Source organism: Eschrichtius robustus, chromosome 7 (assembly GCF_028021215.1).
Source record: "Eschrichtius robustus isolate mEscRob2 chromosome 7, mEscRob2.pri, whole genome shotgun sequence".
Lineage (NCBI taxonomy): Eukaryota > Metazoa > Chordata > Mammalia > Artiodactyla > Eschrichtiidae > Eschrichtius > Eschrichtius robustus.
In genome coordinates this window covers 112,690,521-112,714,483 of record NC_090830.1, presented here as the reverse complement: position 1 = coordinate 112,714,483, position 23,963 = coordinate 112,690,521, and the positions used below count along the sequence as shown (strand labels likewise).

General features: G+C 41.9%; 1 protein-coding gene across 6 annotated transcripts in view; it reads right to left on the bottom strand.

The window, feature by feature from the left end:
• GBF1 (golgi brefeldin A resistant guanine nucleotide exchange factor 1) overlaps positions 1–23,445 on the bottom strand; it is a 122,706-nt gene extending 99,261 nt beyond the window's left edge. For 5 of the 6 annotated variants that reach the window (XM_068548442.1, XM_068548445.1, XM_068548446.1 and 2 more), the window contains exons 1-3: positions 23,206–23,445; positions 8,890–8,998; positions 7,325–7,391 (exon numbers count right to left, since the gene is read on the bottom strand). In XM_068548442.1, coding sequence (XP_068404543.1) covers positions 7,325–7,391; positions 8,890–8,985 — 163 coding nt within the window. In that variant the 5' untranslated portion in view covers positions 8,986–8,998; positions 23,206–23,445. The remainder of the gene's footprint in view (positions 1–7,324; positions 7,392–8,889; positions 8,999–23,205) is intronic. The other variant, XM_068548443.1, reaches the window with a different exon arrangement.
• Positions 23,446–23,963: the final 518 nt, after the last annotated feature.

The window sequence follows — 23,963 nt, the reverse complement described above, 5'->3', positions numbered from 1 at the left end:
CCAGGGGCCCGGGTTCGATCCCTGGTTGGGGAACTAAGATCCCACAAGCCGCAGCACGGCCAAAATAAAAAAAAAGTTAGTGACTCATTCAACCTTCTTCTCATGGCTTCTCATGCTGATTAATAATGATATACTGCTTACGCTAGGGAGATGGTAGCTCCAACAGCAAATTTTTTTTTTTCAAATATTACCCTTACTCAATCTTTTTCCTGACAGTGACTACAAAAATCTCTTCACTACACTTTCCCATGTTCCAACTGAAACAGATTAACTTGAGGTATGAGGCATTCTGGAAGAGTTTTGCTTCAACTTAGAAGGCTATTTCTATGAGGCCTAAGCCAGACAGGTGTTAAGTCATAGTTCCTCCCAGGTTGGCTTTCAGACTCTGTTTAAATGTTCTCTGTAAACCTCTGGAGGTTACATGGATTCAAACCTCCTAGCTCAGATTCTGAATTCACAAAGCTTGAGACAGACAGTACCCTACAGGTGTGTTTGTCCAGGATAAACTATAGTTAAATAAACTCCTGATACATCCACTCTCTCCAGGCACCTGCTTCTCCCTCTTAAACTCAAGCACACCATATCTTGCTGTCCAGGTAAGCACAGTAAAGAAATATCCTATCCCTCAAATATCTTATCCCTCAGAGTTACAATACGCAAACCCACCAAAGTCTTTGGGAATACATAAACTCTGGCCAGAACAGCTTTACATGAGAAAGCCAAATAAGCAAATATATGAGCTAAATTTTTGTTCATTTCTTTGGCTTATGTGTTAGCAAGGAAAAGAGTGGGAGTAAGAAAAGATGGCAATAGATTTTTTTTTTTTTTTGGCAATAGATTTTTCTCATTCACTCTCACCTATTCCATACCTGATAGAGAACCATATGGCACAGAGTAGAGGCTACAAAGGTTAGCCTTGGAACGGTCAGCTAGAGCCACTAGTCTTAAAAACCAGTGGTTACGAGGGCAGGAAGTTTGTTTACCATTATAGATCCAGTGCCTAAGTGCCTAAGCAAAATGTCTAGCACATAGCAGATATTCAATAAATATTGGTTAGAAGCAATTCAACAAGCTAGACCCAGAAGAAATCCAAAACTCAGTGAATCTCAGAAAGAAAAGGTCCAAGCAGCTACAACAGTTCCATAGTTAATACAGGTGCTTATACTGAGCTTCAAGACCATATTAGTCTTATGCTAAATACCCCCAAACCCCATAGGTCCTCAGAATTTAAAAGGCCAGCCAGGGGTTATATCTCCAAAGGCAAACTCACTACCCTCCCCACCACCACCACCCCTGACACACACCACTAAGAGGTCTTCCTCAAGTCCTGGCCCTGAAGGCTTTAAAGTCATTAACAGGTGATTCCTTAAGAGAAGATTCTGGTTGTGATACTTTTAGACTGTTCTTCTCTCTGTGCTTTAAATCAAAAATTTTCTGGAAAAGAATCTCTTTGTAATGATCTAAGTTTAAAGACCAAGGACAAAGGCAGCCTCAATCTGGAGGCAAATGATCACAGCCAAACACCACAAATCACAACTGACTAGAGCCTTGTCCATGAAGTTATACTGAATGAAGGGTACTAAGGCTTGCAAGGACATGCCTAATCTGGGAACAAAGAGATCAAAGACCAGAGACAATGCTGGCTAGAAGTATTCTTCTAAACTGTCTACTCTGGGGGGACTTCCCTGGCGGTCCAACGTTTAAGACTCCGTGCTTCCATGGCAGGGGGCACGGGTGTGATCCCTGGTTGGGGAACTAAGATCTCACATCCCGTGCTGCGCGGCTAAAAAAATAAACTGTCTACTCTCCACAGACCTAAAACCAAGAGCAGTATCAAGTATCCTAATATTTCACTTTCCCTTTCATCCCCCTATCCCATGCCACAGATCTTACCACCCAGTCTAACTGTGAGATTGGAGATAACTCCAATAAGCAAGAGCCCCAACAAGATCTCTAAAAGGATAAAAGGAAATGTGTCTTTGGAATCTAAGCCCATGGTAGGGCTTGGGCAGATGCAAGGGAGAGGCACTGGTCCTTCTGCCCCTACGGCCAGGACAACCCAGCCCTGCAGGCAGCACAGAGTTAACTACCCACCCGCTTTGAGAAGCACAAAGGTACATCACTGCAACATGCCTAACATTTACATTGCCTCTCTCTGCTCATTAAACAGGTTTTGGTTAAATAATGAACAAACTGTATTACAGACTCCGATGAGAATTCCAAAATTATAAATCAACTGGGAAAGCCCAAAGGAGCAGACAGACAGGGAAGGGGGGAGAAGGATAATATTGACTAATATAAAGGGCGCAGCTTGACAGTGGATATTCCTGCCACACCTGATCAAACACACTCCGTTGGGGGAGGGGAAAGAGAGCAAGAGAGGGGAGATGGGACAAGAGAGCCTGAAATTTGCATCCGGAAAAGATTAAAATGGATTCTTTGGGGATAGAGAAAATACATAATATATATTACTATAAATGCAAAACTGTACTAAAAGCTAACTCAAATGTCAAAGATTACAGCTTGAATAAATTTAAATATAAATGCCATGTGCTTCTTGAGTTAATGAGAGAGACATAAAAGGACAAACTGGGCTAGGAGGCTGAACAGAGCCTTATGCTGCCTTTGCTGGGCAATGGGTTCAAAGCACAGCAGCAACTATAGTCAGAGGCTTCCCTTCATGGCTCTGAGCCTTGAGAAAAGAACTGGCAAATCCCATTACTTTTCCAGTGTACATTTGCTATTTTTAAAAATTAAGATATAATTCATATGCCATAAAATTCACCCTTCTAAAGTATACACTTCAATGGTTTTTAGTATATTCACAAAGCTGTACAACCATCATCATTATCTAATTCCAGAACATTTTCATCACCCCAAAAGGAAACCCTATAACCATTAGCAGTTACTCCCCATGCCCACTCCCAGCTCCTGGCAACCACACATCTGCTTTAACTCCTTCAGAATAACCTCCTAAGGATTCCTAAGAGAATCGAAAGACCAAATGAGGGGCAGCAGTCAAGTCTCACTGGTGGTGAGCTATGGCATTATCCAAAGTACCAATATGCAAACTTTGCTCTTATTAGGCACTCCATACCTTCCAAGTGCAACCCTCTCTTTAGATTTGGTATTAGAATATTCTATTACTCTAGATGTTACAGAGCATCCAGTTGTCATGCATTTTAGGCAAATACTGACTGCAAATGTAGTCCAGAGACTTATCTGTGAGAATAACTGATATGGACTTGCTAAACTTACTAGAGACAGTGGACTTATTTCCTTCACAATGCTCAGATAATGTTCCTGGAGGAGTAGGTAGCGCTTATGTCCGTAAAAGATTCTCTGACTGCTTACAAGAAAAGAGACAAAATCATTTAGGTTGACTGACAATGTCCAATGAACCACCTATTTCCATTAGTAATATTCTTAACCAACCCAGCCAGCAAATAACCTAGAAAAGTGTAAATAGAAAGTCTTTGTAAAAAGAGACCAAGTCCAAGTCATTTTCATGAGTTAAACTGAATAGAGTCTTAGAATTCCTGCCATACTTCCTCCAAACTAAGTGGTACAACATTCCCAGTCACATAGCACAGGCAGTCCCTTCAGTCTCTCTCTCCAAGTTCAAAACCCTTTCCCAGCCTTCAACCGTTAACAGGCTTCCAAGAAAGCAGTCCTCCTGACACTGCCAATCAGAAAAATCTGTTTGTTTTGGTAAAAGAAACAAGAAATTGGTCATGGATTGCAGAGTCCAGGACCACAGGGTCAGCTGACCCATAAACCTGTTCCTGGAAGCCAGCACTATGTGGGGGGTCAGAACCAATCAGAAGACCATGAAATGCTCTATTTTGGGTCCACTCTGTTATTTTCTCAGGCAGGTAATATGCTAAAACCCAAGAACAATGGGGCAACCTTGGCAGGCACCATTTCAACATCTGCCACAGCTGTTGGCCCCTGGAAAATACTACAACCTTCTTCCTTCCTCTGAGGGAAAGCTTGGCAACACCCAGCTATGTTCCTAGTACCACTGACAGAACTGGCTCCTCAGCGTATTCTGGTTTTAATAGTTTCAAGCAGAAGATAATCTGGATTCCTAACCCAAAGATGTAAGAAAATTAGGCAGCAGACTCAACTTTGGTACCTCTTAGATGGTCTAGACTCCAAATCCTGGACTGCACTATTCACCACAGATACAGTCTCTGAACTTAAGTCTTGGGATATGTCAGAATGGAGAAAACAAGTGTGGGATATGGATTGGATGGCAAGTAGGAAATGTGGCTGTGTCAGGATAGCAGCACCACCTCAGCTCCTCAAGGTCTGCAGCATGCCCAAAAAGCCTACAAGGCTACTCCAGTCTGCCCTCAGCCATTTTAGGGTGTCCCCAGCCACTTATAACAACAATTCCTAGCTGTCTATAAAATGCTTGCCAATGGGCTTCCCTGGTGGCGCAGTGGTTGAGAATCTGCCTGCCAATGCAGGGGACACAGGTTCGAGCCCTGGTCTGGGAAGATCCCACATGCCGCGGAGCAACTAGGCCTGTGAGCCACAATTACTGAGCCTGCGCGTCTGGAGCCTGTGCTCCGCAACAAGAGAGGCCGCGATAGTGAGAGGCCCGCGCACCGCGATGAAGAGTGGCCCCCGCTTGCCGCAACTGGAGAAAGCCCTCGCACAGAAATGAAGACCCAACACAGCCATAAATAAATAAATAAATAAATAAATAAATAAAATTTAAAAAAAAAAAGAAAATGTAAATTCCCACTCTTAAAAAAAAAAATGCTTGCCAAAAGTTTCCAAATGTATTAACTTGTTTAATCCCCTTAACTCTCTTAGAAAGACAATACTCTGAACTCTGACCCACCAAAAAGAGTTGTAAATATCTACTCACTACGTTTTCTTTTTAATTGGGATGTGTACGCTTTATCGGAAAAGTTGAAAAGATCTGGCAGCAGCATGGATGCAACTAGAGATTATCATACTAAGTGAAGTTAAGTCAGAAAGAGAAAGACAAATACCATATGATATCACTTGTATGTGGAGTCTAATATGACACAAATTAACCTACCTAAGAAGCAGAAACAGACTCACAGAACAGACTTGTGGTTTCGGGGTGTGGGGGGAGGGGAGAGATGGAGTGGGAGTTTGGAGTTAGTAGATGCAAACTATTACATATAGAATGGATGAACAAGGTCCTACTGTATAGTACAGGGAACTATATTCAGTATCCTGGGATAAACCATAATGGAAAAGAATATAAAAAAGAATGTATACATGTATAACTGAGTCACTTTGCTGTACAGCAGAAATTAACACAACATTGTAAATCAACCATACTTCGATTAAAAAAAAAAAATCTGTGCAAGCCACCAACTTTCTAAAGCAGCCAAATCACTTACAGTACAGGACATAAAATGGGAACATGCCACCTAGTTGCATTAGCCCTGCTATCTAGCTAACAACAACCACCTCTATACTACTTGATCGTTCTTGGCTAATACTGCCAACACTTTTTAACTGAGGAGAATTTGCTCCTTTAAAGAAACATGTAGGGAATCCTTAGATAACTTCTGCCCATGTTTAGGAAAGTAAAAAGGAATTTTTCTCCAGATATTCTCCTATTGATACATTTCTCACGAAAGGAAAAATTTATTTGTTCGTTTATTATTTATTTAATTTGCAAAAGCCTTAAAAACTATTTCATTTGTGGTCTTAGATATGTTACTAGCTAAAACCATTCCAGGGTTATACACTGCAAAAGCCCTTTATAGTCAACAGAGGAACACGCCTCGGAGGCTTTCCCTTTAGGTCTATATATACCCCCTTGAAAAACCTGAAGTGCTGAGACTTGCCTCCTCCCTTGACATGTTTTTCTACATAATATAAGGCACTTCCTGTGTACCTTCTCCTCTAATTGTAAGAACAGAAGCAATGCAGAACCGGGCAATAAACCAGGCATCAGGGGCCTGAATTCTGATGGAAACTCTGATGGAGTTTTGACTCCGCTTCTTAGGATCAGTGTGACCTCAGCTAAATCACTTAAAATATCTCTGGGCTTCAACTTCATTCATAAAAAGGGGACAATATCTAACATGCCTCCCCAACAGGGTTGTGTAAAAGTTCAATAAGGTAACTAGACTTACCATGGTGATCATTTTGAAATGTACAGAAATATCAAATCACAATGTTGTAGAACAGGAACTAATATAGTATTGTAGGTCAATTCTATTTCAAAAACAAACAACTCACAGAAAAAGAGATCAGGTTTGTGATTACCAGAGGCAGGGGGTGGGGCAAGGAGGAACTGGATGAAAGCAGCCAAAAAGTACAAACTTCCAGTTATAAGATAAATAAGTACTAGGAATGTAATGTACAACATTATAAATATAATTAACACAGCTGTATGTTATATACGAAAGTTAAGAGAGTAAATCCTAAGAGTTTTACATCACAAGGAAAAAAAAATTTTTTTTCTATTTCTTTAATTTTGAATCTATATGAGATGATAGATGTTCACTAAACTTACTGTGGTAATCATTTCATAATGTATGTAAGTCAAAGCATATGTACACCTTAAACTTACACAGTGCTGTATGTCAATTACATCTCAATGAAACTAGAAGAAAAAATGAAGTTCCCCATCCAAAAAATAAATAAATAAAAAAGTGAAAAAAGTTCAATACAGTAATAAATGTGAAAGTGGCTTTGAAAATTCTAAACACATGAATATTATGTAACATAATTATGATTAGGAAAACAGGGGCAGAGTGTGTGACACAAAAGATTCTGGCAACAAGAGAAGACTAAAAAAGATCTGCATTACAGACAGCTAAGGCCCTAAAACCAACAATGATTTTCTGTAAGAAAAGGGTTTTGCTGCAAGTATTAAAAACTTCACTTGTGCCACCAACTTCCTATCTTATGGAATACGTAAGTCAGAGAAAGAAAGTAGTTAAAGCAAAACAAAACAAAACCAAAAAATAGCCAAAAATAACTTATTTATAACTCAAGCAATGAAGGAAGTTTATAATTGTATGAATGCTGATTCCCCACTAAAATGGGACACTCTACTAGGAACTCTAGGAAGGATCAGCAATAAAGTAAACCAGAGCAAACTACACCCGTGGGCCAAACCTGGCTTGCAGCCTGTTTTTTAAAAGAAAATTTTATTTATCATTCATTCATTTAAGTATTATCTGAGTCTGCATTTGAGCTACAATGGCAGAATTGAGTAGTTGCACAGTTGCTACAGCCTGCAAAGCCTAAAATATTTATTATATAGTCTTTTACAGAAAAAGTCTGTCCACCTCTGCAATAAATCAAACACACTTACCTGTTACATTGTTTAAAACCTCCTTTAGATGACTGAAACTATGCAGCAGAGGATCCCGTTCTTCATCCTGTAACACATAAATTAAAAAAAAAAAAAAAATTCATTATCAGGCCAAGAGGAAAGAGGAAATAAAGGACAGATCAAGGGCTCTTTCTCTGAAGCCAACCAGAAAATTCAGTTTTCCTTCTGAAGAGAAGAAAGTTAGCTATACTTCATTTTTCCAGTTCCCTAATCTCTTATCTCATAGAAGTACTCTGGGCTTACCTAAAACAGTACATCCTGAAATACTAAGCTTAATCTACACCATGACCATAGCACTCAAGCTACCATAGATTGCTAGGTCCTTTATATGTGCTATGGTCTGAATGTTTGTGTCCCCTCGAAACTTCTAAGTTGGGACTTCCCTGGCGACTTCCCAGTGGTTAAGACTCTGTGCTTCCACTTCAGGGGGCGCAGGTTTGATCCCTGGTTGGGGAACTAAGATCCCACATTCCACGTGGCGCGGCCACAAAAAAAAAAAAAAGAACTTCTATGTTGAAATCCTAAGGTGGGTGATTAGGTCATGAGGGCAGATTCCTCATGAATGGAATTAATGCCCTTTATACAAGAGGCCCAAGAGTGCTCCCTTGCCCTTCTACCATGTGAGGATACGATGAGAAGTCTGAGACCCAGAAGAAGTCCCTCACCCGAGCATGCTGACATCCTGATCTTGAACTTCCAGCCCCCAGAAATAAATCTGTTGTTTAAAGAAAAAAAAAAAAAAATCTGTTCTTTATAAGCTACCCAGTCTTTGGTATTTGGTTAGAGCAACCCAAACAGACTGAGACATACAGAGTAAGATGTATGTATTATTCTATCTTTTCTCTTTCTTCATAGTCATCATAATCTCACATATTCATTTCTAAGACATTCCTGACTCCACTCGTACTTCTAATACAATCCACTTTTATAAATGAACATAAGAAATTTCTAAACACACATATACATTTTCACCAAGTTGGAAATGTCTAAACTTGATTTTACAATTGTACCAAAAACTGTCTTACACGACTGTACAAAAAATATCCTTGAACATACAAATGCAATAAAGAAAGTCAGCTTTACAACAGGTAATCTTACTCATCTGATTGGCAAGATACGGTCTGCTCTATATAAGAAAACTTGCTGAATTCCCAAGGAGTACCATTACCAAGCCATACTCCATGTATCAATAACTAAACTAACTGAAATGAATTTGATAGCTAATTATAGTTCTTGGGAATTAGAAGATAAGGAATCTTTCTGACATTTTTAGGCATATTAAAGAGATCCCAAGTGTTAGCTTAAGTTGTTTATGAAAACAGCTAGAAGAAAAATGGTATCATCTTTTGGCTTCCAGAGAAAAAAACGCAGCTTATAAATTTGACTCTAGTTGAAATAAAACAAAAGGGTCCTTGAAACCCTTCTGAAAAACGCTGAATTCCTACTATTATCATCATTACCAGGAAATTGATTACTGTTTTAACCACGCACCAGATCCCCTACAACAACTCAGTGACCAGGTTCTCTGTCCACTGCCCACTTACCAGCGGAGTATGGGTGCTCCATCGCGCATTTCGTTTGATGGCCCCAACCACAATGCTAATTTCCCCTTGAATGATGTAAATATTTTTATCCACCATCCTGGCAAACCTACTGAAACAGTGAAGAGAAAAGTTAGTTAATATTTGGTTACCCAAGACCATACCCATGCTTAAATCAGTACCTGATAAGGTTAGAACTATGATTTAACTTTTCAGTACCAAGATTTCCCACCTGTAATACTAAGATGGGATGAGGCCCTTCTTATGTTATGAATCCAACTACCTGGCTCTTCTAGAGGTCTCCGCAAGTTCAAGATACAACTCAAAAAGCATCACACCAGAAACTTTTCAAAGGCACCTCAACAATCTCTAACAAGCATGTCAAATTCTTCAAAGTCAATTGTCCCCCAAATCTCTCCTACGAATCATATAGATATGCAGATACATCCGTGTTGCTAGTTTGTTAAAGAAGTATTTCAGATCTTCCTTTTGTTCTTCCTTTTTTATCAACTCAATAAATAATGAAGGTTTAAGTTAAAAGAAAAGAATGAAGTCTGTTAGAAAAATAGCCCTGGTTTGGAACCACAGTTACAATGTCAATTTATAGACTGCATCCATTCTGCCAAGTCAGCTCCAGAAAATTCGACAGTGGCAGTGATGCAACCTTTGAAAAGTTCTGAAAAGTCAAGTTCACTTGCTTATAGCAGGAAATCTCTAATAAGCAGACTGAAAGGTAGACTCTTCTTGGCATAGAGAAAACCCTAGGAGCATGTAAAATCAACCTAATCACTTCCCATTGTTTAGAAATCCTCCTCAGAAAAGACAAAATTTTAAAAAACGAAAGGAATAGAAAGCAGGGTAGGGGAGACGTACAGTTAGACAAACATTTAGATCAGGCTCAAGTAAAATTAAAACAGGAAGGCTAACAGAGTAAGGAAAGGAATTCCAAAAATATTTACTTAATAAGCACCTACTATGCATAAGGCATCTTTCAGAGTGCTAAGGATACAAAGCAAATAAGACATGGAAAGAGCTTTAGGCATACTGTGGAATGAAAAAAAAAATTGTAATGCATGACTGTATGTTGCCAACTATGTAAAAACCAACCAACCAACCCACCTTACATAAAATACTAGATTTTTGTTTTCAAAAATATACAGTATTTAACATACAGTAAGATATAAAGAGAATATACGAACCAGTATCCAGATTAAGAACAGTACAACTGAAGTCTCTGTGTGTCCTCCCTAATTACATCCTTCTCTCTTTCATCTATAGGGCCCACTATTCTTTTTTTTCATAAATTATTTACTTATTTATTTATTTATTATTTTTGGCTGCGTTGGGTCTTTGTCGCTGCACACGGGCTTTTCTCTAGTTGCGGTGAGTGGGGGCTACTCTTCGTTGTGGTGTGCGGGCTTCTCATTGGGTGGCTTCTCTTGTTGCAGAGCACGGACTCTAGGCACAAGGGCTTCAGTAGTTGTGGCACTCGGGCTCAGTAGTTGTGGCTCGCAGGCTCTAGAGCACAGGCTCAATAGTTGTGGCGCACGGGCTTAGTTGCTCTGCAGCATGTGGGATCTTCCTGGACCAGGGCTTGAACCTGTGTCCCCTGCATTGGCAGGCGGATTCTTAACCACTGCGCCACCAGAGAAGCCCTGATCCCACGACTCTTAATCTGATGTTTACTAAACTTTTATGTTGCTTTACATTTTTACTTCATTGATATGTATCTCTAGACAATATGTATCATTCTGCATATTTTTATATTTTGTATAATTAATATCATTTTGTATGTATTCTTCTGCAATTTGCCCTTTTCCCTTGAAACATTATGTTTGTGAGTCATCTATGCTGTTAAGTATACTTACTGTATTTTGTACAGGCATATAGAGAGATACATAAACACAGAATAAAAGGTCTGGGCAGATGTACCCCAAACTCAACAACCATAGTTATCTCTAGAGAAGGTACTATGAAATCAGGGTGTAATCAGAGGATACTTAGCCTTATCCATGTTTTAATTTTTTACAAGGAGAACATATTACTGTACCATCAATATAATTAAAAATTAATAATTATGAAAGAAATGAGATACAATCTCTGCCCTTGAGGCATTTATAGAGTTCGGCAGGATCTAAAAGAAAACTGAGCCAGAGATATGGAGGGAAAAAAAGCACCCTGCAAGTAGCTCTATTTGCATATTTTTTACACAAGAAAGTGAGAAGAATGAAAACCACTATGATAAAGGAAAAAAGAACCGGTACAAATTTTGTCCAGGCCCATAACACCTCTGCCAATCCACAAGGGAACCCAACAAAAGACAACACTTATTTTAAAGACAATTTAAAGAAACAACTAGGTTACTCTCAGAAGACTAAATGCTCTAGACACACAACAATGTTGTCTTCAATGAATAGATAAGATTCAATGATGAGAACATACCACGATGAAGAGGAGGAGAACCAAGAAGTAGAAGAAAGATAAACAAATTCAAAAATAAAGTATCAGAAAAGATAAAATCTCTAGCATCTCTCCTTCCTTAAATTATCTAGGCAAGATCAATATGCTCTAGATCTCTGGATTTTTTTTTTTAAATACATGTTACATTTTATTTTATTTATTTATTTTTATATATTTATTTTGGCTGCGTCGGGTCTTAGTTGCAGCACACAGGATCTTCGTTGCAGCATGCATGATCTTTTGTTATGGCGTGCAGGCTTCTCTCTAGTTGTGGCACGCAGGCTCTAGAGCACGTGGGCTCTGTAGTTTGCGGCACGCAGGCTCTCTAGTTGAGGCGCGCAGGCTCAGCTGCCCGGCGGCGTATGGGATCCTAGTTCCCCAACCAGGGATCAAACCCATGTCCCCTGCATTGGAAGGCAGATTCTTAATCACTGCACCACCAGGGAAGTTCCTGGAAGGTTTTTTTAAGAAACTCCTAACAACACGGGGAGGGAGAAGGGTAAGCTGGGACAAAGTGAGAGAGTGGCATGGACTTATATATACTACCAAATGTAAAATAGGTAGCTAGTGGGAAGCAGCCACATAGCACAGGGAGATCAGTTCGGTGCTTTGTAACCACCTAGAGGGGTGGGATAGGGAGGGTGGGAGGGAGACGCAAGAGGGAGGAAATATGGGGATATATGTATATGTATAGCTGATTCACTTTGTTATAAAGCAGAAACTAACACACCATTGTAAAGCAATTATACTCCAATAAAGATGTTAAGGGACTTCCCTGGTGGCGCAGAGGTTGGGAGTCCGCCTACCATTGCAGGGGACACATTGCAGGGCGGGTTCGAGCCCTGGTCTGGGAAGATCCCACATGCCACGGAGCAACTAAGCCCGTGCGCCGCAACTACTGAGCCATGTGCCACAACTACTGAAGCCTGCACGCCTAGAGCCTGTGTTCCGCAGCAAGAGAAGCCACTGCAATGAGAAGCCCGCACACCACAACGAAGAGTAGCCCCCACTCGCTGCAACTAGAGAAAGCCCGTGCAGCAACGAAGACCCAACACAGCCAAAAATTAATTAATTAATTAATTAATTTAAAAAAAAAAAAAGAAAGAAACTCCTAACAGAGGTTGCCTCCAGAGGAAGGAACTGGGGAACAGTGGTGAGAGGAAGACTTACTTTTCTCTGCCTATTCTTTTGTACTTTTTGAATTTTGTGTCACATACATATATTACATATTTTTAAATTTTAATTAACGGATTTTTTTTAATGAGTAGGCGCTACAGAAAATTAGTTGTATTATTCCATGTATAAATGATTAAGAGCAGCAATCAAAGTTAACTAACAAACATTTATTTCAGTCAACCAGATATTACTTAGCACATGCTAAGCAAAATGCTAGACAGAGTCATACAGAATTGTCCCTACCCACCCACAAGAAATTTATAAGCTAGTAGATTAAACACATACATCTACACACAAACCCATACATATCTCTAATACATAAGTGATACACAGTGTCACAGTAGTGAAGCAAAGAAAATTATTTCTGGCAGAGGGCCCTGGAAAGGCAAGTGAAAGACAGGGTTCAAACAGTCAAAAACACAAGGAGAGGGCTTCCCTGGTGGCACAGTGGTTGAGAATCTGCCTGCCAATGCAGGGAACACAGGTTCGAGCCCTGGTCTGGGAAGATCTCACATGCCACGGAGCAACTGGGCCCGTGAGCCACAACTACTGAGCCTGCGCATCTGGAGCCTGTGCTCTGCAACAAGAGGCCGCGACAGTGAGAGGCCCACGCACCGCAATGAAGAGTGGCCCCCACTCGCTGCGACTAGAGAACGCCCTCGCACAGAAACGAAGACCCAACACAGCCAAAAATAAATAAATTAATAAATTAATTAAAAAAAACAAACAAACAAACAAAAGGAGAGAATGGCAAGAGTAAAAGCTTATTGGTAGGAAAATGCACTATGTATTTAGGGGGTCATGATTATTCCAGACTTGTTGGAACATTATTCCTAGGAGAATAATAGCATGTAAAGCTAGAAAAGCAAGTTGCAGGGGAAGCATATCATGGACGGCTTTCAATATATATAGTACATATACAGACTACCTATCATTGTAAAAAATATTTTGGGGGGCCTGGAGGGGGCCACTATAAAATAAGAATATTTAATTTCTCTTTTTCTTTTTTTTGGCCACGCTGGGCGGCATGTGGGATCTTAGTTTCCCAACCAGGAATCGAACCCGCGCACCCTGCAGTGGAAGTGCAGAGTCTTAACCACTGGACCACCAGGGAAGTCTGTTTAATTTCTCTTTTAAAGAACTAAGAGAATGAGAGAAAACACCTATACTGAGAACAACAAGCAACAAGTAAATAACAACACCACCACACTACAAATAGCAAACAAAAGTGTCAACAGGACTTAACTGAGATCTAATAGGATCTACATGCTATTTGGAAGGCTTTCTGGAGGAAATAAATTTTGAACTGGGATACCAACTGAAATAATCAACCTAACACTCAATCAAAATTCATTAGGCATCAAAAGCTAACAATTTTCTAAGATAGCAAAGATCTAAGCAAAAAATCATAGTCTTAAGTTTCTTAGTAAAAAAGAAACATCTCGGGAATAAAGAGGAATTATTTTCAAGGACTATGCAGAGTTGCCTAATCTCCCTCCAAGCCTCTGAGCATGCCTCCTCACCCAAGAATCTCCCAAGGGAATTTGTCCTTGATGTTCAAATGGGAAGCTCCGATGAACCACTTGCTGTCTGGTAGCCAATGGCCTAGGACCCCTTGTCATAAGGTCACAAAGGCCGGCAGAGACCTCACGAATATGGTAGAAAAGAACTTAAGGTTTACCTTTTATCAGAAATAATATGAGAAGGAATGACCAAATACACACCAACGAATATCCCCCAGCCAAATAAGCTAGTGGCTTATCTGCTCAGAGACTGTGAGCAACATATATTCTTTGAAAGCACGATCTGTTTAAAGCTGGGCCTACAGGATTACAATGGTGCTTTGCGGCATCCCGCAACTGGCAACTCCCTCTAGATCTAAACAAAAGCAGGCGAAACAAACAATAAATTGGATCCTTCATGGAATACCAAAAATTCTCTTTAGAATGAGTTAAAGACTTAAATGTAAAAAAGCAAAACCTGAAAACTTTTAGAATATAAGAGGGAGTTCCCTGGTGGTCTAGTGGTTAGGATTTAGCACTTTCACTGCCGTGGCTCGGGTTTAATCCCTGGTTGGGGAACTGAGATCCCGCAAGCCACATGGCATGGCCAAAAAAATATATGAGAATATTTTTATAATCTCAGCATAGGGGAGATGTACCTAAATAGGAAACAAAAAGCAGAACCCATAAAAAAAACTGGTAAATTAAACCATGTTAAAATTAAAGACGTTTATTCAAAAGACACCATAAAAAAGAGGAAAAGATAAATCACAAACTGGGAGAAAATATATGTAACATATAAAGAAGCAAAGAAGAATGGATAAAGAAAATGTGGTACATATATACAACGGAATATTACTCAGCCATAAAAAGGAACGAAATTGGGTCATTTGTAGAGACATGGATGGACCTAGAGACTGTCATACAGAGTGAAGTCAGAAAGAGAAAAACAAGTATCGTATATTAACACATATATGTGGAATCTGAAAAAAAATGGTATAGACGATCTTATTTACAAAGCAGAAATAGAGACACAGACATAGAGAAAAAAACGTATGGATACCAAGGGGGAAAGGGGCTCGGGGGGGGGTGGGGGGATGAGCTGGGAGATTGGGATTGACATATATACATTGTTAATACCATGTATCAAATAGATAACTTCTGAGAACCTACAGTATAGCACAGAGAACTCTACTCAATGCTCTGTGGTGATCTAAATGGGAAGGAAATCCAAAAAAGAGGGGATATATGTATACGAATAGTTAATTCACTTTGCTGCACAGTAGAAACTAACACAATATTGTAAAGCAACTATAATCCAATAAAAATTTTTTAAAAAAGAGCAATATCCATAATATAACTGCTACAAAACTATAAGGATAGACATATAAATCCTCCCCAAAACTGGCAACAGACATGAACAGGCATTTCACAGAATAAGGAAAATACAAACAGTAAATATATATATGAAAACATTATTAGCTTAATAGTCAATAAAATTACAAAATAAGATAATGAGAAACCATTTTACACCTCCAAAATAGCACAAAATTTTAATTTGACAATACCAGAAGTTGGCAAAAATACAGACCAAGTGGCTGTTGAGTCTGTAAATTGATACAACTCATTTGGATAACAATTTGGCATTATCTTGCAAAGTTGAAGAACTTCATATTCTATACCTCAGCAATTCCACTGCTAAGATTATACCCCAGGGAAATGCACAAAAAATTTACAACAATTGGCTAAGGGGAGGGGAGACGTGACTAATAGGGAAGGGCATACCCGCTGCCCCAGTTTTGGTAATGTTCTGTTTTTAAGCTGGGTTGGGGACACTGATGTCCCTTATATGCTGTATAAACCCTAACCCTTACTCATTCCATCCAAAAGTCAATGAGAGAATCAGAATACCACAGTGGTATTCCTGACTGTTATTACCTATATGATCTTAGCCAAGTTTCTTAGCCTCTCTGATTCCCAGTTTACAGTTCTGCATTGCATAATGGAGATAGTACCTCCTCACCCATTTGTTGTAAGGCCTGGCATGCTATTAGGAATATTAAAACCCAAAAAAAGGTTGGCTGTTATTATGATAATGCCTGCTCTGTTAAATCTTCCCTAGCTAACCCACTCTCCCGGAGAGTATTAGTACTCCTTTTTTGTCACCCTATGGCACAGTACATACCTCTATTTAAACATATCTTATACTCATTTATAATTATTTATTTAGTCTGTCTCTCCCATGAGTCTATGAGCATCTCAGAAAGAGACCATAATTTATCACCTTTTTATCCCCAATGCCTAACATATAGTAAGAAAAATGATAAATACTGAATGAACAAATGAATAACTGAAAGAATATTAAGATTGACTCTTCAGTATTGGTGCAGCTCACATCCACCTCTTGTGAGAACAATTACTTCATAGAAGACAAGGACTCTAAGCCAGGCAGGCAAACCTTCTTTCTGTATCCCATGTTTGTTTCTGTACTAGAAGTTACAAATCTTCCATATTAGCCACTCTATGGACAAAAAGAACCCACATTTATCCACCAGTCAAATCATAATGCTTCTATTTTCACATGTATCTTCCTGAAGTCTCCTCATATGCTATTTGCATGTTCACATTTCTTCTGTGAAATGTACAATTCTTTATGTAATTGTCCATTCTTCACATATGTATATATGTGTCTTATTTTCTTTGGTTCTAAATAGATTATTAGTAGACCATTAAGTTACTTTTTTTTCTTCATTGCTTAAAAGTTGTTCTTATTCAATTAGAAATTAGATTCTCCAAAGGCAAAGACTCAGGTTTTTCTTCTTTTTCATGGCGCTTTGATGTCTAATACAGAGCTATGTAAACCACGAAAACCCTGATGGGCTTTCTGAGAGGGCAGAAGGTACCAGGGAGCTGAACAACCATCAACTGGCCCTTCTGAGGTTTATTTTCACTCGATCTCTCAAACATCCCAGAGAAGCACCAAAGACGCAGAGTTTTTAAGGTTTCCAGAGCTAGCCAAGGAACGCGCCATAGTTCTGTGTTTTGTTGAGAGTGACCCAAAATTACTGAACTAGTAAACAACTTGCTGGACTCAAGAAATTTACTCAAAGGGTGGAGGTAAGAGAAAATCAAACCAAGAAAAAAGCTGGTGCCCTGACAGGATATGAATGGAAAATCCTCCCAACCGGATAATCAGGTGACCAGTGTACCTCAGCTCTGCCATTCCCCCTCCTCCCTCTATGGAGATTCTGAGGTTATCCCAAGAATTATATGCAAGGTGAGCTACTGAGATAAGCTCAAAGTTGTCCAAAGATGCCCTTTCTGCCAGCTTGGAGATGAAAAATGAAACAAGATTTCTTTCCCCCACTCATCTTTTAACCACTCAGGGCACCCAACATGACAACTAATGGTGAAAGTTGGCAGAGTAGGACAAAGATTAAAAAGTGAGCCTGGTGGGCTTCCCTGGTGGCGCAGTGGTTAAGAATCCACCTGCCAATGCAGGGGACACGGGTTCGAGCCCTGGTCCGGAAGATCCCACATGCCGCGGAGCAACTAAGCCCGCGTGCCACAACTACTTAGCCTATGCTCTAGAGCCCACGAGCCACAACTACTGAGCCCACGCACTGCAACTATTGAAGCCCGCACGCCTAGAGCCCACGCTCTGCAACAAGAGGCCACCGCAATGAGAAGCCCGCGCACTGCAAAGAAGAGCAGCCCCCGCTCACTGCAACTAGAGAAAGCCCACAGGCAGCAACGAAGACCCAACGCAGCCATAAATAAATAAATAAATAAATCTATTTAAAAAAAATAAGTGAGCCTGGGGACTTCCCTCATGGCCCAGTGGTTAAGAATCCGCCTTCCAATGCAGGGAACATGGGTTCGACTCCTGGTCGGGAAACTAAGATCCCACATGCCGCGGGGCAACTAAACCCGTGTGCTCTAGAGCCTGCGTGCCACAACTGGAGAGCCCGTGGGCCACAATTAGAGAGCCCGTGCACTGCAACTACTGAGCCTGCACACTCTGCAGCCTACACGCCAAAACGAGAGAGAAGCCTGCACACAACAAAGAGCCCGCATGCCACAACGAAAGATCCTGCGTGCTGCAACTAAGACCCAACACAGCCAAATAAATAAATAAATATTTTTTTTAAAAAAGAACCCCCTATATCGTTCTTTTTTTAAATTAATTTATTTATTTATTTATTTATTTTTGGCTGTGTTGGGTCTTCGTTTCTGTGCGAGGGCTTTCTCTAGTTGTGGCAAGCGGGGGCCACTCTTCATCGCGATGTGCGGGCCTCTCACTATCACGGCCTCTCTTGTTGCGGAGCACAGGCTCCAGACGCACAGGCTCAGTAGTTGTGGCTCACGGGCCTAGTTGCTCTGCGGCATGTGGGATCTTCCCAGACCAGGGCTCCAACCCGTGTCCCCTGCATTAGCAGACAGATTCTCAACCACTGAGCCACCAGGGAAGCCCCCCTATATCGTTCTTTAAAAAAAAAAAGTGAGTCTGGAGGACTTCCCTGGTGGCGCAGTGGTTAAGAATCCGCCTGCGGGCTTCCCTGGTGGCGCAGTGGTTAAGAATCCGCCTGCCATTGCAGGGGACACAAGTTCTAGCCCTGGTCCAGGAAGATCCCACATGCCATGGAGCAACTAAGCCCGTGCACCACAACTACTGAGCCTGCGCTCTAGAGTCCGCAAGCCACAACTACTGAGTCTGCATGCCACAACTACTGAAGCCCGTGCGCCTAGAGCCCATGCTCCACAACGAGAAGCCACCGCAATGAGAAGCCCGCACGCTGCAACGAAGAGTAGTCCCCCGCTCGCCGCAACAAGAGAAAGCCTGCATGCAGCAACAAAGACCCAACGCAGCCAAAAATAAATAAATAAATAAATAAAAAGGAAAAAAAAAGTGAGTCTGTATGATTATACGTAGAGAATTGCAGTGATTAAGTCTCATAAGGCCTGCCCATTTTGTATATCAGGGGTCATCCTCCACTGTCATCAGGCAGAATCTAGTCCACAGACATACATTTTTCCTCCTGTAAAAGGTTTTTAAATAATTTAACTAGTTGCCAACAGTTTAGAACACAAGGATCTGAATTCCCAGTTTCTCTTGAATAACAGGAAGAATGGTCATACTGTGCCCACATTCCAGTACACTACAGTCACTACTAATACATTCCCTCCTGGCTCACTTCCTTCATTTACATTACCTGCCTGATACTCAGGCATTTGAGCTTGTAATCCCTGCTTTATTTACATGATGGCAACAAATCATTACTTCCATGATCATATCCACTGCAATTGGGGCTCCAAATCACCACAGTGCCCTATTACATTTTCATTTAATTAAACAACTGCTGTGGAACATACTGAAATACAGAAAAAGAGGAACAATAAAAGCTAAACACCTGCCAATTACATTTACAAAGCTCTTCCAGCCAGAGATAAAATGAACCTCCCTTTCTCCCTTCAACTCAACTCCACAATTACCCCAACAGCAGAATCACTCTAATTAGTCACCTTGAACCACTGGGACAGACTGTGATCAATCAATAGAAGTGGTGTAAAAAGACTAGGCTGATCCTTCCGGTGAGTACTGTATAAATACAATGGGTCTCCTCGAAAGCAGGAGCTGTGCCTTTTTCCTCTCCAGCTGCTCACACTAGCCAGTCTAAGTACCCTATCAATGAAGTTATTATCTAAAAGTAGCAGTCATTCTGCCTTCTGGAACACGGGGAAGTGAACTAGTAGTGTAACTCTGAGAACTTCGAGTTCAACTGGGATTGGTGCCCAGCTACTCATGAGGAGATGTGCCTACAACCTGAGTTCCGACTGTGCCAATGAGCATCAATGTCAAGGTTAGAACATACTGTCTACTGCCACCTTTAAAAAGAAGCTGGAAAAAAAAAAAAAAAAGAAGCTCAAATACAAGTCTTGAAGGAAAAACAAATTTTCTGATCTGGGATGGGGGCTGGGAGTAAAGAACTATTCCTGTCCAGAAAATGACTTTTTAAAGTAAGAAAAGGTAAAATCTTGTTGCCTGACTTAACCTCCAGGCCCAACTGAAAAGATGCTGAACTGGTCGCACTATCTACCCAAAGACTAGACTGCCTATTATGCAAAGCATTATCAACTCAACAGGGCTCAACAGGGCATACCAACCCAGATGAGAAAGGCAGACCCATCAAACCTGGATACTTCCTGAGGTGACTATGTCATTTCATTAGCCATTTTAAATTACTTTTTTGGAAATTCTACAATATAGATCAGCAAGTTAAAATGCAAACAGTTTCCTATACCATTTCCACCTCACTTATTTTATTTATTTACTTACTTACTTACTTATTTATTTACGGCTGTGTTGGGTCTTCGATGCTGCACATGGGCTCTCTCTAGTTGCGGCGAGCAGAGGCTACTCTTCGCTGCAGTGCGCAGGCCTCTCGTTGTGTGGCCTCTCTTGTTACGGAGCACAGGCTCTAGGCACGCGGGCTTCATTAGTTGCAGCACTCAGGCTGAGTAGTTGCGGCACGCAGGCCCTAGACTGTGCAGGCTTCAGTAGTTGCGGCGCGTGGGCTCAGCAACTGTGGCTTGCGTGCTCTACAGCGCAGGCTCAGCAATTGTGGCCCACGGGCTTAGCCGCTCCACAGCATGTGGGATCTTCCTGGACTAGGGATCAAACCTGTGTCCCCTGCACTGGCAGGCGGATTCTCAACCACTGCACCACCAGGGAAGTGCCACCCACTTATTTTAAATCAATAAGTATCAATACAGCAACCTAAATGTCCATAAACATATGAATGGATAAAGAAGATGTGGTATGTATATACAATGGAATATTACTCAGCCATAAAAAGGAACGAAATTGGGTCATTTGCAGAGACGTGGATGGACCTAGAGACTATCATACAGTGTGAAGTAAGTCAGAAAGAGAAAAACAAATATCGTATATTAATACATATATGTGGAATCTAGAAAAATGGTACAGATGAACCTATTTGCAAGGCAGGAATAGAGACACAGATGTAGAGAACGAATGTGTGGACACGGGGTGGGGGAAGCGGGGTGGGGTGAATTGGGAGATTGGGATTGACATATATGCACTACCATGTGTAAAAGAGATAGCTAGAGGGAACCTGCTGTACAGCACAGGGAGCTCAGCTGGGTGCTCTGTCTTGACCTAGATGGGTGGGATGGGGGGAGTGGGAGGGAGGCCCAAGAGGGAGGGGATATACGTATACATAATGTATACATATAGCTGATTCACTTCCTTGTACAGCAGAAACTAACACAACATTGTAGAGCAACTATACCTTAATTAAAAAAATAAACAATGCTATCTCCCCTACCAACGTGCGCGCGCGCGCGCACACACACACACACACACACACACACACACACACACAATTTCAGGAGAGCAGAGTTTATCACTCTAGAACCTAGATAGTTTTCCCTTCTAACACAATGAGGTTTTGATCCTCCTTATTACTACCTCACCATGCAAAAGTCCTGACTGCCAGGGCTAGAATCAGGCCACAAGTCAGAATCACATACTAAAACTAATCTTAGGGGGGGCTTCCCTGGTGGTGCAGTGGTTAAGAGTCTGCCTGCCAATGCAGGGGACACGGGTTCAAGCTCTGGTCCAGGAAGATCCCACATGCTGCGGAGCAACTAAGCCCGTGTGCCACAACTACTGAGGCTGCGCTCTAGAGCCGGCGAGCCACAACTACTGAGCCCACGTGCCGCAACTACTGAAGCCTGTGAGCTTAGAGCCTGTGCTCCACAGCAAGAGAAGCCACCGCAATGAGAAGCCCACGCACTGCAACAAAGAGTAGCCCCCGCTCGCCACAACTAGAGAAAAGCCCACGTGCAGCAACAAAGACCCAGTGCAGCCAAAAATAAAATAAATAGGCACAGATAACACTTATTGAGTGTCTACTACATGCTGAAAGGCATTTAGGTTGACATGCTCTAGCTAGACTGGTGCACATACATTGCTACTGCTTTTAAGAAACGCATAAACTGAGCAGAGCAATCCCCAAATGGACCTTTCCATTTGCGTCCTCCACAGGGCTCAGAGGACTGCCTTGTGTACCTAATTTAAAGGCATACAAATTTCTATGTCGTGTATTAAAAGACACTGTACCTACACTCTTCCTCATTTTTAAAGGCATTCTTCACCCTTGAGGGACTTTTATAGCTTTACAATACAGCAGTTTATCAAAGATCATCACAGTGCCATAAACTATACTCTTTGGGGTTATGTTCCATCATTCACTCTGCAGCCCTGACCCTACCACTTTTTATTTGACTGAACACCTCTCATGACTCTTCTTACCCACTAAAAATAATAGGCCAAAGTACCAACTTCACAGGTATTCAAATCCCTCTCTGCTCTCGTCCAAATATGTCATAATAGAGTGGCTTCCTTGTGACTGAACTTCATCTCCTTAGGCCAAGTGAAGACCTGGGGAGGAAATGCCAACCAAAAACATACACCAGAAGAGAATATTACACAGTATAAAAGATTGTGTAAAAGAAAAAACAGGCTCAGAAGATAAGTCCAGTGTTTACATACAGTCCCAGACTGGCAGGTGAGCAGCCCCATAAAAGGAAAGCCTTCTCTTAGCTCAGGTCCCCAGGAGGCTGGCCTCAGTCCTTCCACACCCTTTCTCACTACCTGGTCTAGGTTGCATTAGTTCATCATCATTAATGAAGCAGTTCAGGTGAATTAATGAGGCAGTCACACAGAAGTGGGCGCTGCACAAAATCTGGAGAAACTCTCATATCTAAGGTCTAAAAATCAACCCTGAAAAGTAGATGCAATACTCTTCAGATTTGCTTTCAGCTTCTGAGGACTGGAGTCTTTAGGATGCAAAAAGCTCCAGAAGAGAGGAACTGACAGCTAGGTTAAGCCTGGGAACACAGGGAGGATTCCGGTACCCGCAAGGGTTGAAAAGCCAGAGTTGAAGTCGTCCCTCCGGCGGCAGGAGCCTGACCTTTGCCCCCTGCACCTCTCCGAGTTCCCTCCCACAGCAATCTCTCCCTCGTCTCGTTCCTGCCCCTGCGTCCTTAACCCACCCCGGCTCATTCAGTTTAAGGGCCCTCCTCCTCTTATTCCCTCTCGCGATGTCAGGGCGGCCTTCACGACACTGGAACTCTAAGAAGAGACTTCGCTGACCTGTCAGCGGATCCAAAATGGCGGGGCCTAGGCCCAGGACCGGCAGCCGCTGTTCATGTCCAGCCCGGGCCCCGAAGGCGTCTCCGAGTGGCTCTCCCGGCTCTGGTAGCAGATGGGAGCAGGGAAGAAGCCCGTTTCTGGGAGTTGAGGCCGAAGTCAAAGCCCGCAGAGTCGGTCAGGAAGACTCGGCCGGAACGGGCGGTGGAGCCGGCTACCTTCCCTGTCAGCTCACTGACGTGGTAACTAGCCTCAGTCTAGCCCGCTGCCTGGTCACTGCGCGAGCCCTGCCGCGCACAGCCAATCATAGGTTTGCATCGTGAAAAGTGGCATTCCAGCAATCCAATCGAAGGAAGGCAATTGGCTTCGGGAGGCGGGTAGTGCCTAAAGAGGCGAGATTACAAGAGAAAGACAAGGGTAGGCAGGGGATAACCAACGGATATGAGGACTCTCTGAGTGACAGTACTGAGAAACCAATAAAAAAGGAGAAAATGCGCTGGGCAGTTGGAGAGGTGGAGTTAGGTAGAGTTCGGTTGCAGTGCACGGCTTGGCGGTGGCTGCTGGGCATTATGGGGAAGAAAGCTACGACTTGCTGGAAAGGGGGCGGAGTCCTTTTTGAGAGCCTGAGTGGACGACCCTACTACCCCTATGCGCAAGCCCGCCGCCGCTCCCTATTAAAGTCACCTGGGCCAATACCGTGACCCTTGAGGGATCATTTCCTTTCTAGGCAGTTCTGAGCTCCTTGCAGGATGGAGGGAGCA